Source organism: Polypterus senegalus, chromosome 2 (assembly GCF_016835505.1).
Source record: "Polypterus senegalus isolate Bchr_013 chromosome 2, ASM1683550v1, whole genome shotgun sequence".
NCBI classification, from domain to species: Eukaryota; Metazoa; Chordata; class Cladistia; order Polypteriformes; family Polypteridae; genus Polypterus; species Polypterus senegalus.
Genome location: NC_053155.1, coordinates 296,852,736 through 296,872,357, shown reverse-complemented (window position 1 = coordinate 296,872,357; position 19,622 = coordinate 296,852,736). Strand labels below are relative to the sequence as shown.

The following is a 19,622-nucleotide window of genomic DNA, read 5'->3' as shown; positions in this document are numbered from 1 at the left end:
AGGAAAACTGTTGTCTTAACATACTGTATATGCCAGTCTTATGTTTGCATTGCATCAAACCTGAAAAGACTTGTGAAATAGCAAGTTTCCAGTGGATAAAGCTAGTGCTTAATGGATCTAAATCAGTTTCCCTTTTGTTGTAGAGTATGCATGCTTTCCCTGTGTCTAAAATCTTTCTTTCTCGTTTAAAAGATGTGTATGTTAATGATGAGACTCTAAATTGGTCCTGTGTGAGTGTAGGTGTGTTGTGGGGTGGGTCATGTAAACATGTGTGTTTGTACTTTTCCAAACTTATCCTTAAGTTATATACATTGGCATAATATTATTTTTGTGTACTTTTTTTATAATTGTAATTTCCCTATGCAAGACAGATAACCCTATGAGGTGCCCAGAAAGATTTGTGTAATTTATTTGTTTTAATAAACGGATTGTTATTATGATGTATGTCTCAGGAAATCCAGAATTTTTTTTTTTTCATTTATAGTTAGCCAGTGTTGTGTCACTTAACTATGTTATCTATGATGCAAGAGTCATTTTCAGGTTGTTCTTTCATTTCGTAATACCTAAGATCCACAAATCCCCCAATATAATGTCATTTTTGAGACGATGCATCTATAAGTGAACAAATTACAATTACTTACATTATTTTTGTTATGATAGATGGAACTTTTGTGTTACATCATGGACATTGATATTTTACCATATCTGATGCTCCTAAATTAATGTCTATCACTATATAGATTATTGTTTAAACTATTAGATAATTACCTGGAAAATCTTATAACATAATTTAATTGTAAAACAGTAAACTTTGATTTATACATTTAAGAATAGCTTATTTGAAAAGAAGAAGAATGAGTTAACATGTTGACACCTGGGCTTAGATGCGGACACTGTTTTGGAAAATGCATACTAGATGAAGAAAGTCTTGAGCCATCATTTTAAATGATCTCCAAAATGGACGTCTATTATTTACACCCTCTGTGCTTTTGTTCAATGCAACGTGGCAAACTAAAGAGATCTAACAAAACAGCATCCTTTAATCAGCTAGGTTAATTTACATTTAATAACTAGGATGCATATTAGTTACACTAGTCACCATACTGATAAATGGCATATTCTAGTAACACCCCTCTGCCATTAAGTATTACATAAATTCTCAAAATAGTTAATTATTAAAATACATGGGTAAATATCTGGATAATGGGAAAAAAAGACTTCTTATTTGTAAACTGTGTCATGATAAGCAATAAAGAGTGTTAAGGGCACCTGTGGGTAAACCCTGTATAATTGGATTGGAAAAAGAAAACAAATGCATTTAATAGCTTTAAAGAAAATGTCTTTTCTCAAAGGAATCTGGTTCTGGTTGCTCAAAAATGACAGAGCTTCCGGTTTCATCCATCCATCCATTTTCTAACCCGCTGAATCCGAATAGGGTCACGGGGGTCTGCTGGAACCAATCCCAGCCAACACAGGGCACAAGGCAGGAACCAATCCTGGGCAGGGTGCCAACCCACCGCAGGACACACACAAACACACCCACACACCAAGCACACACTAGGGCCAATGTAGAATCGCCAATCCACCTAACCTGCATGTCTTTGGATTGTGGGAGGAAACCGGAGCGCCCGGAGGAAACCCACGCAGACACGGGGAGAACATGCAAACTCCACGCAGGGAAGACCCAGGAAGTGAACCTGGGTCTCCTAACTGCGAGGCAGCAGCGCTACCACTGCGCCACCGTGCCACCCTCCGGTTTCATTAATTTCAAGGAAAAAATGTGGGTCCAGTTTGGCTGGACACCACAAATGACATCGGTGGTGGAAAAGCTGCCACTCTTCCAGTCTGCAGAGTAAGGAAAAGAGAAGGTGTTATCTCACAGTGTCATCACCTGTAGTAGTGGAGAATTACCATCACCAGAGCCCTTAAACTGTCCCCATTGTGCAAGTGTGTGTCAACTGTTATTAGAGAACAAAATATAAAGTTAAAATGTTATATATGATCTCATTTTCTAATATTAATTGTGCTGATATAAATGATGTCAGGATGTTTTTGTTTAACAGGCAGGCAGTTTCAAGCATGTTTTCCTTTTCCATACAGCATTTTGTCTGCTAGGTTATAGAAGTCATAGCTTTAAATGTGAACTTGGAACACATACCTTACAATGGTAACCTGAAGTTTATGGTTTGCTTTGTTATGCTATTATGCTAATAAACAAATTTGTTCTAATGTTGCTGCTACTTTACAGCAGTCAGTTTTTCTGCTGCCCCTGCCCCCCCACCCCCATTAAAATTAATGTATTTTAAAGAGCACATTGTTTGCAGATGTTTTAAATGACTGCTTTTAATCTGGAGAACAGTCTAAAGTGCATGCAGTTCAGAAAAGACTTAGTCATAGTTTTAAAATAAAATTTTCACACCTTCTAAAAGTGCTGGTACAGAAAAAGATAAAGGTGAAAAAGTGACATTCCACAAGTGTAGCAGGCTACGCAACTAGACTTCAACTGCATCCTGCAGCTAATGTTAAATTATTCTTTTGATCTTGTATGATGTTTGAAAAGACTGCAATTAGTTTATTCCGAGGAGGGGAATTATGAACAGATTACTCACTAGGACCAGCAACATACTTTTGTAACAAAGGATGTCAGTGAATTGTGAAGGTTACAGTTACTTTGCTATATTGTCATAACAACATCAGTTGCTTGAATTCAATTTTTTGAAGCTCTTAAAAATAAAACACTGATACAGATATAAAATAGGACAAACATAATCCTTTATTCCATACTGTACTCAAAAAGTCAATTTAACAGAAATACATTTAGACATTCACTCAGTTAATATGCAAGACCCTTAACTTTTATAATTTATAATGAATCGACTAAAAATTAAACCTTGTACAGGAGGCTAGCCCTATCTGTTGTTAAAAATAATACGACAATTTTGCCATTGACTAATAACTTCATCCTGTTATTTCTACACTCCCTTTCCATTTTCTGTAAGTGTACACAATTCTTTACTCATCTTTATTTTTAGTTTCTTTCCTTTTTGTGGTATTTCTTTTTGGAAATGCGTGTACATTTAGCATTGTCCAGAATAAATATATCCCAAAAATGCATGACAAAATAAGAGGACACTCCTCTGCATGTTAATTAATTTTTGTAATTGGCTATTTAAGGCTATCTTGTTACATACAACTCTCCATTATTTGATATTGTTTTAGACATTTGTGTTCCTATAATTATGTGGTAAAAAAAAATATTTTTAATTTATTCACCCTTACATGCCTCTTTCTTTGTGCTTCTTGTTACCTTTTTTCATTAAACATTCTAGAACTTGAATACTGTATGCCACATGGTTTACCATCTTAAGTTGGTTAGTTGCCTTTGTTCAGCTAATAATTCAGCAATCTTGTGGATGCCGGATGGGCAGACATCTTTATGTATAGAAAGAGAGAGAGTAGATTTTATAAGAAGTACTATGTAATTAACGCAGTACTTTTTTGTGAACATTTGTTGTTTTTATTTTTTTGCCAGAGGGCCAATATTATTAGTGACATTGATCACTTCCTGCTTTTCCTAGTGTCTGGCTTTGGCGTTGGACACTGCAAAAGACAACGTGAGAGGAAACTATTCTTTTTAATTGAAATGGTTAATCAGTTAAAAAAAGTTAATTTTTACGATTATTATTATTATATTATTATCGTTGTTGTTAAATTATTATGATTTCATTTGTTTGTGTTGTTTACTCAGTCATTACATTTCATGTTTTTCATCAATTGGATGTTTAAGCTTTTTTCTTGCCCTAGCCATAGACAGACATAGAGGTTATAACACTGAATCATATTGTACTTTAACTTGTTACAAACAACAATATTGCTTAGAGGTTGCACATTTCAGCAGTGCAATGAATTGAACATTTTAATTTTGGGGTTGTTTTCTGCAGTGGTTGAAGTGGAACAAAATAACAGCCAGTACTATGGTTTTGAGGCTTCTTAAACAATTGCTGAAGGAATGCATACCAGGCCACTTCAAGCACTGGTTTTCTCCCCATAAATGTTTTGTGGTGACATCTTTGTTGGTAGAGAAAAGAAAACACAGGATTGTAAACAATGAAGGGAAGAACTTCTTATGAAGGAGTGAAGTTCAAAACCAGAAACTGCTTTTAGTGGTTCTTTACTGGGTTGTGTTATTCTTTGTAGAATTATTGTTTGACTGAGCACCATTTTATTCTGCAAAGGGTTCTTTGCATATGAATTTGTTTTTTTGTGCTGTGAAAAGCTTCCCAATATGTAGGGGAAAAAATAAATCTTTAATGTATAGTAGGCTACCTAGCAGGACACCAAAAGATTAATAAAACCTAATCTTTGCCTGTGTTATTGTGTGCAGTGATAGTCCTTTTAAAATCAAAAACCTATTGGTTATTTACTGAATAAATCTTGTTACAGAGCTAAATAAATTGAAGTTTTCAGGAACCTTCATGTGGATGAGTCTTTTAGGAAACAAAAGAGGTTCCCCTATGGCATCACTCTGAATGACCTCTCTAGCACCTTTATTTTTTAAGAGTGTAGCAACCAGGTGGACACAGATAAAATAACATAACATATTACTGATTTTATTAATGCTAAATATTACTGATACAAAAAAGAATTAATATGACAACATCAAAAAGATACATTAAATCATATTTTTTAACTTGTACACAAAACTGATTCAGATATAAAGGTTACCATTTCAGAACTCATACTGAAAATAATTTTTTTTGCTGTATGTAATGATAAAGTGCAGTTGGTAAATAATAGATATCTTAATAAAAATTGCAATTACTAGAAACATGTAAAGGGTTGAGTTCCTAGAACTCATTTAATTCTTTTTGAGGATTCAAGGAACAACTCATGAAATGATTTAGCATTGTTTTTGTCAAACAAAATTAACTTTCTGAAGAAAAGCTACAATTATAAACAATTTTACTGTATGTTGAGTTTACTGATGCAAAATATTAAGTACATTTGGCAGAAGTAAAGATATTAAGCTCAGCATTCTTAATCCAAAACTATATCTGGCAAAGACGAAGATCTGTTTTGGCAGCACATTTCAAATTTTGTTTCCTTTTTCCTTTCTACAATATAAAACATTATGTTTTCTTCACTTTTTCTGTAGTATCCTCAGATTTTCATGCATTTCCATGCATTTCACCTACAGTGTAGTTTCAAGAAACATGGTCACTGCTACAGTGCAAAATGTTTTCTTTAAAACTGACGCATATTCAGTATTAAAAGCATTTTCGCAGGACATTTAAAAGAAGATGCCCCAAAACAATTTATGGCAATAATAATATATCTAAGGGCAACCCAGCCCAGATTTTGTCTGCATGGAGATGGCACTGGAGTATACCACCTTCCTCCCAGATTCCAATAAGCTTAAGTATATATGGTAACTAAACTGACTCACTTTAGGTGAGTTTAGATGTTGATATATGTATCAGTGGTCTGGCATCCCAACCAGAAGTAACTCCTGTCTTATGCTTTGTGTTGTCAGGGAATAGTATTTATTTTGTCATTAATTTTCTGAAGAGTCTTGTTACAATAAGAATTGCATGGAAAGCTACAAAACTGCAAAATGAAAGGTAACAATTACTCCAGATAAGGCTGTGGTAAATTGGGGTCTGCGGCTGAGAAAGGTGCCATTTTAATACATAAATAGTAGTGTGGTGAGAGTGGTTCCCATGTGTGATGCAGGAGCGGACAGCCCTGCACTTGGAGCACAGGTGCAGGATTGCCCACAACCCTAATTGGCTCTAGCAGGTGCTGAGTGCTGCATTAGTGCCATGTCCCTGTTTTAAAAGGGAAGCACAAGTGCGGGAGGGGAGAAAAAAGCAGATCAATGGTCGAGAGGAAAACAGGCTGGCCTGTGACCAAGAGAGGTAAGACGCGAAGGAGGCTAAAAGGACTTAGAAGATGGAGAGCGAGTGTGCCTAAGGTGAATGGAGTGAGGCAGGTTGTTGGGAGTGAGCCTCTGTGCCTTGGAAGCTACTGAGCGCTTTTTTGGGAGTAGAAGCAGCCCGATTGACTGTAAGGGCGGAAGGGGAGTGGCAGGTAAGGCTTGTGGGGCTCATCGGGTTGCCCTGTGTACGTCGTTGGAAGAGCGGCAGGGAACGGAGCCCAAATAAGAAGGTTGACTGCAACGGTTGGCAGGCGTCTCCTCCTACTGCAAGGTCCGAATAGGATAAGGGGAGGGTACACCAAGTAAGAAGGGACGCACTGGGGCTCATGTGTTTTTTAAAAGATCGTCACTATGTGGATTTGAACTTCAGTTTTTAAAGGAATGTTTGTTTATTGGGTTTTAACCTCCATAATATACACAGTTTTTATGGATTATTTATTTACTGAACATTTTTGAGCACTGCACTTTTTAGGACACTTCCTTGAATTGTGTTTTAATAAAATAATTTTGTACCTTCCACTTGTTTTGAGTTGTGTCCTTATCTGCTGGCTCAACCAGTTGCGTCATCAATGGTTTTGGGTTCAAGATGCTCCCAGACAAGAGTGGGAGCACTGAGCCTTCATAAAGGTACAAATCCTTTTGAAGGCACACTGTGTCACATACCTATACTTGCTCATAAAGAGATAATTTAGAGTTGCCTGTATGCACGCATGTGAGGGAAAATTGGAGCATCTGGAAAACACTCATACATACCAAGTATCCACTGGCCATGTAAATATTTTAATTGAGAACTCTGAGAAAGTAAAACAGCCTCTCTAATTACTGTCCATTGTATTACATGGATTTCAAATTTACAACTTGTTTTTCTAACTTTGTTTTTTCCTGTCTTTTATTTGTTCACAGCACAATGGGTTAACAAAGCGTGCAGATTGGGACATGTGGCATCCAACTCTCATGGCGGAGGCTTTTTTTGCCATTGCAAATATTTTTAGCTCTCTGAGGTTAATTTCTCTGTTTACAGCAAACTCTCATCTTGGACCTCTACAGATATCACTTGGAAGAATGTTACTAGATATATTAAAATTTTTATTCATATATTGCTTGGTACTTCTAGCCTTTGCAAATGGATTAAATCAATTATACTTTTACTATGAAACTAATGCAAATGATACAACTTTAGTCTGTAAAGGAATAAGATGTGAAAAGCAAAACAACGCATTTTCAACGTAAGTGGTCTCTCTTACCTATAACTATTTTCCCATAAACAAATTTGACTTTCTTAAACTGTCTTTTTTAATGTATTTAAGGAAGTATTATTTATGGTTATCACAAATAACAATTTGTAACACACAATTACAATAAAAAGTGATAATAATTATAATTCCTATTCCAAATCAAATTATCTTTGGATTTCAATAGACAGTGCTTTGAAAAAGTAAAGTTCATAATTGTGAGAAAAAGAAAGATATTATTTTTATCTTAGAAATTGTTAGAGTTTTAGGCCAGCTTCTGTCCACAATAATTTATTTCTTTGTAGTACTGCCTAGGAAGAAGATAAAGCCTAATGAACCAGAAAGAATACATGACAAATGTGTTCAAAATTCATAAACCTACCAGAAGAGCATGTGTTACAGTGCAGCTGCTTCTGCCCACTTAGCACAATACTTCAAAAGAAAACATGTGTTTAAGTGTTTGTAAAAGCCAAGGATTACAATATTCATTATATTCAATCTTTCTAGTCAAATACATAAACATTTGTTGCCCCATGATACATTTTATTGCTAAATGCACTCTCAAAGTTTCATTCCAGCAGTTGGTGATACAGTATGTACAAATATAAGAGGAAAATCAAAAAGGAAGTAGAAGACTTCTGTCTGCATTTAAGAATTTTGACTGTAAATGGAAATATTCTGCCAAAAATTAGTTCCTGCGAATTCCTGCCAGGCTGTCAGTACATAAAACTGAAGTGTATTGGTCAGTTCAAATAAAGGAGTGTGTGAATTGACCATTTGGGTTGGGCCTTATAGACGAAAATCAAAGTAGAACTATAAACAGAATCTTCTTCCTCTTCATCTTTTCCCGCTTCTATGTGGGGTCAATGTTCTTGATCAATCTTCTCCATACACCTTGTTCCTGCATCTCCTCCACAGTCAGGCCATTTTCCTTACGATCTTCTTTTACTTTATCCATCCACCTCCACTTTGAACTTACTTGCTTTCTCTTCACCCCGTACTTCTATTTCATCACTCTTTTGCCCGCATTCATATATGTCCATAACACATAAACTTACTTTCCTGTACTTTCTTAGATATCTCTCCCAACTTTTATTGTACCTCTGATTGTGTCATTACTTATTCTTTCCTTTGTTTTTACTCTACACATCCATCTTAACATTTTCATTTCTGCCACATCCAACTTATTCTTCTGCACTCCCTTTACTGTCCATGCCTCAGATTCATACATCATTGCTGGTCTTACCACTGTCTTAAAAATTTTACTTTTAATCTTCACCTTAATTTTTCAATCACACAATACTCCTGATACATTCTTCCAATTTTGCCATCCACACTGTACTCTGTAATTTATCTCTGCATCTAATTCTCTGTCTTAGGCTACCAATGATCCAAGATATTTAAATGTATCTAATCTTTTCAGTAGCTCTCCCTGCAGACTAATGTCTGATCATCACTAAACCTCATATACTCTGTGTTTCTCCTGTTTATCTTCAACACTCTATTTTCCAACGCCTGTCTCCATTTTTCTACCCCTAATTTCTGATGTTACACAAGACAATGTCATCAGCAGAAATCATGCACCAGAGGGATTAGTCTTTTATTCCAAGAGTGAACATATCTGTAAGTACTATAACAGAATATATAACCTTAATGAATAAAGTAACAACAAACAAAATAATATAATATTTCCAACAAACTAATAATATAATCCTGATAGAACAACAGCCCATATTTGCTCACCCTCCAGATAACATATCCCTCTCCACCACACTTTGAAGTTGAATCTATGTAAAAAAATTTGAAGGTGTTCAGAAAGAAAGTTGAATTAAATATTACAAGCAACACACACCAAACAGTGAAGTTAAATATAAGTTCATTTCACAGCCTTTGGTTCAAGAGTTTGCCATGTAAAAGCTAAAATGATTTTGCCAGCTATAAAACGTAATATAAAGAAATGGAACAGTCATCTGCTAGAACTACTGTATTACAGAAGAAAGAAAACAAACTTTATAGCTAAGTAATATGGAAGCGGGAAACCACAGGGCAATCCCAGGACATGTACGGGAAAGTGCCAGGAAGACTAAGCAAGCACGAACTGAATGGATGAGAAGTCCTCTAAATTGACTATGTTATCAGCTATGTAAAAAATTAAAGCAGTCAGAAGTGAATTACACTGCAGCAATATCAATTCAGCAATAAATCAATTTCACATTATTATCACATAGATATATGGTAGGAATGTCCGATGGATTTACATAACTGAAAAATAAATTAAAAAGTCCAAAACCCAATAATTCAGCTATTAAACACACACAATTCATGATCAAGGTTCTACTGTCAAAGTAAATTCAGATTCACAAATGCAAACTGAAGTCATTATCAACATGTGTACAAGTAACTGGTGGCGTTACTACAGTAAGTTGCACTCATGGGAAAGCAGGAACACATCATGAAGACGGTAAAGTAAGTTTGTATCCTGAATGTCCAGTAGAAGCAATTTGCAACAGGAGCACCATCAACTCAAAGAAGAGTCGTTTATTTTGCACTTTGACCTGGATTTTTGTAGTGGTGGATCAAGGAGCACCTCACTGCTGACTGTTGAGATTTGTCAGGCAAGTGATGATGTCACCCTGCTAAAGATGATGATACTGGCCTAAAGCCCTGTAAGTCAGTAGGGCTATTGCGATTCTCTTTTAGCTTGACTGGCTAATGCGGTCATTTTCTGCTCTCCTCACAGAATGCATGACCCTATTTCACATTGTGCATGTCCAGTGGGAACAATCTGCAGCAAATGAAAAAAGAAGACATATATAGAATTATGAATTAGCAACAGGAAAAACAAACTAGTTATTTTTGCCTTGCAAAAAACATAACATTTCTTTCTCACCCCTAATTTTATAATGTTTACCTCTTTGTGCTTGGTCAGTCAGTCAGTCGTTGTCCAACCCGCTATAACCTAACACAGGATCATGGGGGTCTGCTGGAGCCAGCACAGGGTGCAAGACAGGAAACAAATCCCAGGCAGGGCGCCAACCCACCGCAGTGTGTTTCTTTTTCAGAATTTTTCCTAACAAATGTCAGTCTCCACTTTCTCACTCAAAGATCTGGCAGGAAATTAGTGCCCACATCTGCTTTATTATATAATGAAACCTTTTGCATTACATGCAGTCTTCAGATCCTGAAAACAACAGCCATATATTTATCTGTAATATTCCCATAATTTCACAATGGGTTTCTTTTATATCAAACAATGCATTATTATTAATTTAGTATTATTGTCACACATGCAGAATATATTGAAATTCTCACTTATATGTTCAACTAACATGCATGTCCTCCCAAATGTCAACAAGTATAGCATCATAGGTAAATTAATTGAAGGAATTATTAAGGATAAGGTTGAGCAACACATGGCAAGAACAGGAGTCTTACTGAACAGTCAGTATGGGTTTAGACCAGGAAGGTCATGTTTTATTAACAGGTTAGAATCCTATGAGGAAGTAACAAAAGGATACAATCAGAGTTGTACAATTATTTACCTTTTAACCTATTTTAGTACAGTGAATAGAGACTGTTACTTTAAAATGAGTACATTAAAAACATGTGGACACAGTTTAGCGTCTGTGTACTAAATTTTGCACAAATGTTAGGAATTTTTTCTTCACACAGTGAGCCATAGACATATGGAATGAGTTACCAAGTGGTGTGACAGACAGTAGGACTTTAGGGACCTTCAAAACTCGACTTGATGTTATTTTGGAGGAATTGAGATGGTCTGGCCGGCGAGCTTCGTTGGGCTGAATGGCCTGTTCTTGTCTAAATCTTTCTAATGTTGTAATTTGGAGACAGTATAGTGCTCAAACTAGATTTCCAGAATCTCACTAAACAGAATGAACAATTACTATGTACCATTTTAGAATAAAGACACAAATAATACACCATTGGGCAAAAAATGATGTGGAAAAAGCTAGTAATGGAGTAGGGAGGAAAATCTGTTGCAGACCTAATTTGATGTTTGATCACCTGTGAATGTATTACAGAAAATAATTTTTTATATAAAATGATGTTAAAAATGATTGTAATGAAATACATTTGTAGACTATAGCCTGATAGCCTTAACTTCATCTTATGACTAAATTGTCGATTAAATACTGCATTCTAAGACCCAGATTCATTTAGTCAAATTGGCTTCCTAGCTTGACTAAAATATATTATCATTTTCTAATTCTCAAGTAAAATTTCTACTTTGATGTTCATGTTAGCTGAAAATGTATAAACTTTTAAATATGGAATTAATAAAACATGTTTTGTTTATATTTTAGGTTGTTTGAGACACTACAGTCCTTATTCTGGTCCATATTTGGGTTAATTGGTCTGCATGTAACAAATGTTGAAGCAAAGCATGAATTTACAGAATTTGTTGGGGCTACAATGTTTGGAACATATAATGTGATTTCACTTGTAGTCCTGCTAAATATGTTAATTGCCATGATGAACAATTCATATCAGCTTATTGCAGTAAGTTTTCTCTGATTTAATTACATATATTTAATAGTTTTATTTTTTATGACTATTCCATAAATAAGGGTTTTAAATTGGTGAATTGCGCTTATATTTTAATTATGTTGATTTTTAGTCTAAGAATGTATATGTTTCTAAAATGAAAAAACGTAAAATAATTTTTTTTTTTTTTTTTTTAAAGTAGAGCATGTATATTGTTGCTGTTAAACATTATTCTTTAATCTGCTTCTTAACCATACATGGTCACTCACTCTATTAACTTTAGGATCATGCAGATATTGAGTGGAAATTTGCAAGGACAAAACTTTGGATGAGTTATTTTGAAGAAGGCGGAACATTACCTCCACCATTTAATATCATTCCAAGCCCTAAATCAGTTTGGCACTTGTTGAAATGGATCAAGAGACATGTATGTAAAGTGAAAATCACAAAAAGGCCAGAGAGTCTTGGATCTCTTGGAGTAAGTATACAAAATTTTCGTTAAGTGTATATACACCAAAATAGTATTACTGTATATTCTACCAAGTGGAAACCGGCATATGTTTAATGCCTTATCTATATATATATATATATATAATTCACTAAGGGCACGCAAGACACTGAGCGCAAGCAAGACAGAGAGCCATGCCCGCCAACTCTAACTCTCCTCCTGTGTCATGGGATACGCACGACAGAGCCCCGCCCGCCAACTTTAACCCTCCTCCTGCGTCCACCTTCGCTCTTGGGGCATGTGCACTGCTTGCTCATGTGCCCGTATGCAACAACTCACCAAACACAGCCTCGGTTGCTTTCGTCTGTGCTACAGTCCACATGAGAGAGAAACACACACACAGGCGTGTGCGAGAGAGAGACACACACACACACACATGCACGCGTGAGAGAGAGACACACACACAGGTGCGCGAGAGAGACGCACACATGCACAGGCGCGCGTGTGCATTGTTGCAATGTTACTTTTTATGGTTGTTTATTTTGGATTTTTCAAATGTACATTTTTTTCCCTGTGCTTAAAACTCATTAAAAACGTGTTTTTAGCGAGTGGTTCGTAGCGCTATAGCGCGAACTCTTGCAGTTTTAGTTTTCTCTGTTGTTCAAGGTTTTCTCAGTGTTATTCAATGTTTTTACATTTAGTGTACTATTACGTTGTGCATTCTATGGTGTAATTAACTGTATTTGTGCTTAAAAACTTAAAAAAATATATATTTACATACAGTTCGTACGGTCTGGAACGGATTAATTAATTTACATACAATCCTATGGGGGAAATTACTTCGGTTCTTTTTGGAACGAATTATGGCCGTGAACCGAGGTTCCACTGTATATATAATCGACCAAGTCGCCCGACCATGGGGTACGCATGACATAGCCCCGACCGCCCACTCTAACCCTCCTCCCGCGTCATGGGGAACACACGACAGAGCCCCATCTGCCAACTCTCACCCTCCTCCCACGTCCACCCTCACTCTCGAGGCATGCGCACTGCTTGCTCATGTGCCCGCCCCCAACATGTCTCCAAAAACATCTTCACTCACTTTGGTCTGTGCTACAGTCCACATGCAGCTGTGAGCCATGTTGACTGTTCACGTTGATAATTATGCGGCATATGCTCCGCCACAGGTTGGCTAGTATAAAATATTGTGTCATTATAGACATATACTGTTATGGACATATAATTCTGTGTATCGTTATGGGCATAAAAAATATATATTGTGACCACAAGGGGGTGACAGAGAGTCCCAAACCACAGGCAAAGTAATACCTCACATAATTTCCGGTACAAATAAAAGACATTTATTCAAACACAGTACATCTCCAATGATCACCCTTCCAAAGACACGTCAAAATACCCAAATAAACCAATTGTGATTCCTCCTTCCTCCTCCAAGAGTGTAGCCCGTAGTCTCCAGACTCAGACTCCAGACTCTCAAGTGAGGCAGTGGGCTCCCTTGTAAATCAGACCCGGGAACTGCTTATGGTCTCTTGTCCTGGTCATCCAGAGCATTTCCAGGTTGTGTGAAAACTAGAGCAGTCCTCCCTCGGCAGCTCTCTCTGGAGGTCCCCAAAGACCCTGACAGGGCTGCATTTCCAGACTCTAACTTCCATGCCACCCTTCAGGTGTCCTGATCAGGTTTAGCTTGGAGGGACACAGTCAATTGTTGTGTGGGAAAATTATCTGCTCCCATTGAGTTTGTTTGTCTGCTCATTCCATTATGGTCTCATGACCAGGCATGAATCCTACCTTTATTGCAACCAGGATGCCTGTTATTCTTCTCCAGCACTTACAATGCTGTAATGAAATCATCTGGCAAAAAGTACTGATAAAACTTTAGGTACTACATCAATTACTCATTCACATTTATGTAACAAGACCTTAACTAAGGCTTCTTTTGATTTTAATGACACTTACAAAGCATCAGATAAAGTGGTTTATTTGTGCAGTGTGGCCTAGAAGTATGAAGTACTGAGACACATTTCTTTCGATATTACATATTTAGTATAACACCTGTGAATCCTTCATATTAACAAGTCATTTTACCATCATATCAATATGCCAAACGACACAGAGAAGAATAACCAATCTACTGATGTTTGATAAGTTTTATGAAGACTAAAAGAAGCCTTTGTTCAGGTGGTGTTACATAAGAAAAAATGAGTAACAGATGCTTTTCTTCAATACTCGAACTAAAGTGTTAACAAAATGCTCTGTAATATATTGCATTCATTATGAAGGTATACTGTTAGATGTAAAACACTATGACAAATGGAATGCATTAATAAAGTGAATATCTGTTTATTATTGCAATAAAAACTGTAAAGAATGACACATTAGCTAATTTTCAAAACTATAAATAAGTGCTATATGTGCAAGTATTTCAATATATAAACCAGTATGGTAGTGTTGTGGCTTCATTTCTTACCCATGCCACTATCTCTGTAGGGTATGCTTGTTCTCTCTAAATCATTTTGCTTCAGTTAGACCAGTCAGTGTCCATACACATTGTAAAGATTTTATTTCTCAATCGAGCTTTCCTTTATATGAGTGGCTGTAGGTGTGTAATTAACACTAGAATTACCAGAGCGTACGAAAAAACTCGTAAATCCGTCCCACCTTAAATCGCTTAAAACCGTTCTCGCTTCTCCCAGCGTCTTTTGTTAATCTAAATGTGCTGATAAAAGAAAAGCTGCAAGTAGCCAGCTATTCCATCTCCCCACCGACTTAGTAGTTTATGCCTACATTTTGTCATCTACTAGTAGAATATAAAAAACGTTTCTGTTTTAACAATGTGTTTACACAGATTACTGTAGAAATGGAACAGACATGAAATGCGTGTGTTCCAAACAATGATCTATTATTTCCAGTCTAAAACTCCACCTCACTCCCAGAAAATCAATCAAGGCATGATCTGGGAGAAGTTTGTGCACGTTCTAAGTCGGTGGGGGTATGGAATAGCCGGCTGCTTTGCAGCCTGATTTTTATCAGCACATTTAGATGACAAAAGACGCTTGTTGAGAGCTGTGAACAATTTTAAGAAGCGATTTAAGGTAGGACGGATTTATGAGTTTTTTCGTAGGCTCTGGTAATTCTAGTGTTAACAGTGCCTCACATTATATAAGTGATTATGTTTCCTAACGGTTAAAAATGGAATGCATTTGAGATTGACAGTTGCTTCTTGTTATTTTACTGCTAAACAGTATTACACTTAATTTCCAAAAAATACATCTTAAGTTCACTTACTTCAACCTATTAAAATGGCTTTACTCTCATTAGTTCTTGATTCTACTTGAGCAACATCTGCCATATATCTCCTTGCTTGCTTCATCATTCCATAAATGTGATTCAGTTTTCTGAGTTTTCATTTTGTATTTCATAGCATAAGGTTAGTCCTTGGAAGTTCTCCACAGGTGTGCCTCAAGTGTTAGTACATGGTCTGCTTCTTTTTTTACCTTCATGCCTTAGAACTCTTCATGTAGCTTCTCCTTCGCTATTTATACTGTCAATACCTGTATCTTACTTTTATTTTGTTATTTCAATACCTAGCTTTCAACCACAACAATATCATTCTCTGAATTTTTAATTTGACATCACCCTCTCTTCACAACCATCACAAACCTTAAGGATTATTTCCTCTTTTTCATTTAACATGTTTTCACTGAGTCAGTCATGTTTTATTCTTTCAGTCACAAGAACTGACTATTCCTTCACTACCTTTGCCACTCAGGCCCTCATTCCAAGTTCTCTCTAGGCTGGATACTGTAACTGTGTTTAGACAGGGCTCCCAGAAACTGCTACTTACCATACTGATGAATTGATTTTTGTGTTGACTCACATTATTTCACTGCTAAACTGTTACTGTTGGCTTCTAGTTATTGCTCGAAATTCAGTGAAATTTCTTGTCATGAACTACAGATCTCAGCAAGGCTGTCCCCTGCAATGTTTACCGTTCCTGATCTCTCCATACCTCCCTTTAAGAAGTCTCATTTCTACTTCAGTCTGATGTCAGTCTCCTGACATCAAGTCAGTCTCCTGCCCTGTGCATATTTCAGAGTGTTATGTTTTCATGTTACATTAAACAAAAATATAATTATGATCAGATTTTAAGTGTATAACAAAATGGTTTTTTTTCATTTTACTGTTAACTAACCGGAAATTATTGTTCATTTCACTTAATTCAACAATTCCTTAAACATACACTATGTTGAAATCACATCAATATGATAAGGAATTGATAAGGAAAACTGATTTTTTTAAAATCATAATCAAAACCACCATTGGCACTTTTTGTTTGTGTTTGCAGAATATAAGATTTTTCTTTGACAAATCATTCTTAATAAATATAATAGCAAGTCAAGAAATTGAATCTGTTTAGTTAACAGGTACCTAGCATTATATTTGGTTTCAGTTTCAGAAATACATTATGAATTAAACCTTTCAGGCTGTTCCTAAAATAATTTCAGGAGAGTGTTTATTAAAAAAACAGTAAATAAAGTGCTTAGTAATGTGCTATTATAATTAATAAATATGCAGTGTCTAAAATCATTTGTATGCTAAAACACAAACTACTAGAAGGCAGTCAAACATGACTCTGCACAGCAAAATCAAGGATGGAGTTAATAAAAGTATAATAACTGTGAAAACATGGACAAACTTTTAAAATTATAGAACAATTCATGATATCACAAAATAATATATTTTAATCTTGGGTGTTTATTATTTTGGCCAAATCTGTTCATTCTATTTTTAATACAATGCTTCCTTTAATATTAATTCAATGTAAAGTTAGGGACGACCTAAACATACCAAAAGTTTGCTTATTCTGTAATTCCAATATTACAGTCATATTTAATAACAGTAAAATTAGATAACATAAAAAAGTTAGTATCTCAATCCAACACAACTACTATTAATTACCACCTTTCAGTTAGATGAAATAAGCAACAGGGACACAACCTATGTAGGCTTGAATGTTGTAAGGTACAACTATAAGCAACCTTCAGTAAAGGAAGAAAAGGAACATTCTGGAAATTAAAAATATTATGTAAATCGATAGAATACAGATAAATGGGTTGAATGCAGTTTAACTAGCACCTCACAATAAGATGGGACATGAGTTGTAACGGAAGCTTCAATATTTATTGTATAAAGTAATGCTACCATGTTAACCAAGGTGGCTCCCAAAGACTATTCAATGGCCAAAGCAGGTTAATAAACTAATAAATAAATGTATCTATGACACAATATTTCATCTGAAAGGAGTATGGTCAGAAAAGGCTTTATCAGGTCAGCATTGACACAGGGTTAATAAAAAACCAAGAGAAATCAAGTACATACATTAGAAGAGATAAAGACTTTAGAAGAGGCAAGTACAGTATGTGAGAATTTCATTTGGAAATAACAGGCACAGATGTCAGAGCAATTGACATATTAATTTAAAAGGCAACACTTATACTACTGCATAAAATTTTACATATTTATTTTCAAAACTTGATGAAGGTAAAGCAGTGAACCTGGAAAAAATAATGGTAAAATAAATCCATGCACATAAAAGCATGGCCTCATAACTGAAAAATGTTTATCTTCTTCTAAGATGTCATGACAATGCAATATTTCTATTTTAAGCACATCAGTCAAATAATTTATTCTTAATAAGCACACTGCTACCTATTACCTCAGCACATTATACAATAGTTACACATATAGTATAAACACAAAATGTTTAATAAAACATAAGCATGAAAATATTAAGAAGTATGTACAAAAATATAAATAAATTGATATGTTTTAAGTGCAAATATTAACTGTTCCATGTCAGCTGCCTTTTTGAAAAATCATTCCCTAGGCAAACAACAGTAGTTTAATTTGGATAGAAGATAAGATCCACTTAAAGGAAGATATAGGGGACACTGAGAAGGGAATGAAAATGGAAAATACTTAGTAAATTCAGATAAAAATTAAAGTTCTGAAGTTTAGCAACTTGAGTTGCTTTCAGGGTTTCTTCCTGCATTTCTTGTATATTTCTATATCAACAACCTCAAATACTTTACTGCTAACCTTTGATAAATTATGGATGTCACTGCTGATTTTTTATTAAGGAATGGGTGAATTGCATTAGTAAGGACACAATCAATAACACATTTTTTGATTAACAATGAAAAAAATTCTTGCATACTCTCCCACATCGGATAAGACATCTCTTAAGCATTGTATAAGTTAAGATTCAAAGCAATCCAGTTACTTTTCCGTAATCTCCCTATTCCAGGACTGTACCACTTTTGTTACTAGCCACTCATGCTTCAGACTCTGCTTATAAGTTACAGTAGCAGAGCATCGCTGAGAGCCAGTTTAATTCTACTGGGTAAGGGCAAGGTAATGGACAGTCCTTAAGTGTACTTAATCGGGATGTATTAGAGCTCATCTGGTGAAACTGCCCAAACAACAGAACTAATACGATTATGTTCAATAAACACATGTCGACACTTTTTAATTGCATAATTGTATATGATTGTACATGAGTATAGGTTTTAATAATTTCTGTCAGATAAGTGGGGCTTAACTATTTATTATTTTTTATATGAGGAGAAAGAAGATATTAAAATCAGCTCTTAACTTAAGTGGAAGCCAGTTAATTGAATTCATACCTGGAGTTACGGTATGGTATGGTACAGTATGGTAACATTGCCCAGTTTAAATATTAAACAAAGGTTATACCTTACCTCAAAAAAGTACCCCTGAGACCATGTTTAGCTGAATGTATTAAAGTGTAGTCACAATATTGCAAAAATGAGTAACAACCATTACCATACCTGCATTAGTGGGCTTTTTCATCTCCTGTTGAATTTCTTATCACCTGAATAAAGAACACATTGCAGAAAATAACCTCGTTATTTCAAAGTCTTGAAATTAAATCAACAAACCTTTTTTGTGTTTCAAAACAAAACACTTGAAGACATCAGTAAAGTGTAAGTGGGAAAAAAAGCAACTACTTAAGAGCTGCTACTAAGATATGTAGCTATAAGAGTTTAATAAGCATAAATTAATGAGATGTATAATTTAGTCAGCGGTTAGAAAAACTGGTCACATCTCATCTACAAACATTACATTATTATCAGTAAAAAAAAAAGTGTATGTATGTGTATATATATATATATATATATATATATATATATATATATATATATATATATATATATATATATATATATATAATGCAAAAGGTTTCACTAATAAGTTTTATTTTTTTATAGAGACGTGCAGCTGGAAATTTAAGAAAAAACCATGAATACCAGGTAACAGTTTTTGGTTTATATTAGAGTTACCTACTTTAGTAGTTAATACAGTACATTGTGCATGATATTCAAAACCAGCCAGTCCTCAAATCTAACTAACTAGCTAGATGCATTGGATTGTGTCCTGTCATTTTTGAGAAATT

At 35.2% G+C, this 19,622-nt stretch overlaps 1 protein-coding gene across 2 annotated transcripts in view; it reads left to right on the top strand.

Moving 5' to 3' along the window:
• The window catches only part of trpc4b (transient receptor potential cation channel, subfamily C, member 4b), a 154,678-nt gene that overhangs the window by 109,146 nt on the left and 25,910 nt on the right, over positions 1–19,622 (top strand). For both annotated transcript variants that reach the window (XM_039745819.1, XM_039745818.1), the window contains exons 6-9: positions 6,842–7,164; positions 11,496–11,691; positions 11,960–12,154; positions 19,438–19,479. In XM_039745819.1, the coding sequence (XP_039601753.1) occupies positions 6,842–7,164; positions 11,496–11,691; positions 11,960–12,154; positions 19,438–19,479 (756 nt within the window). The remainder of the gene's footprint in view (positions 1–6,841; positions 7,165–11,495; positions 11,692–11,959; positions 12,155–19,437; positions 19,480–19,622) is intronic.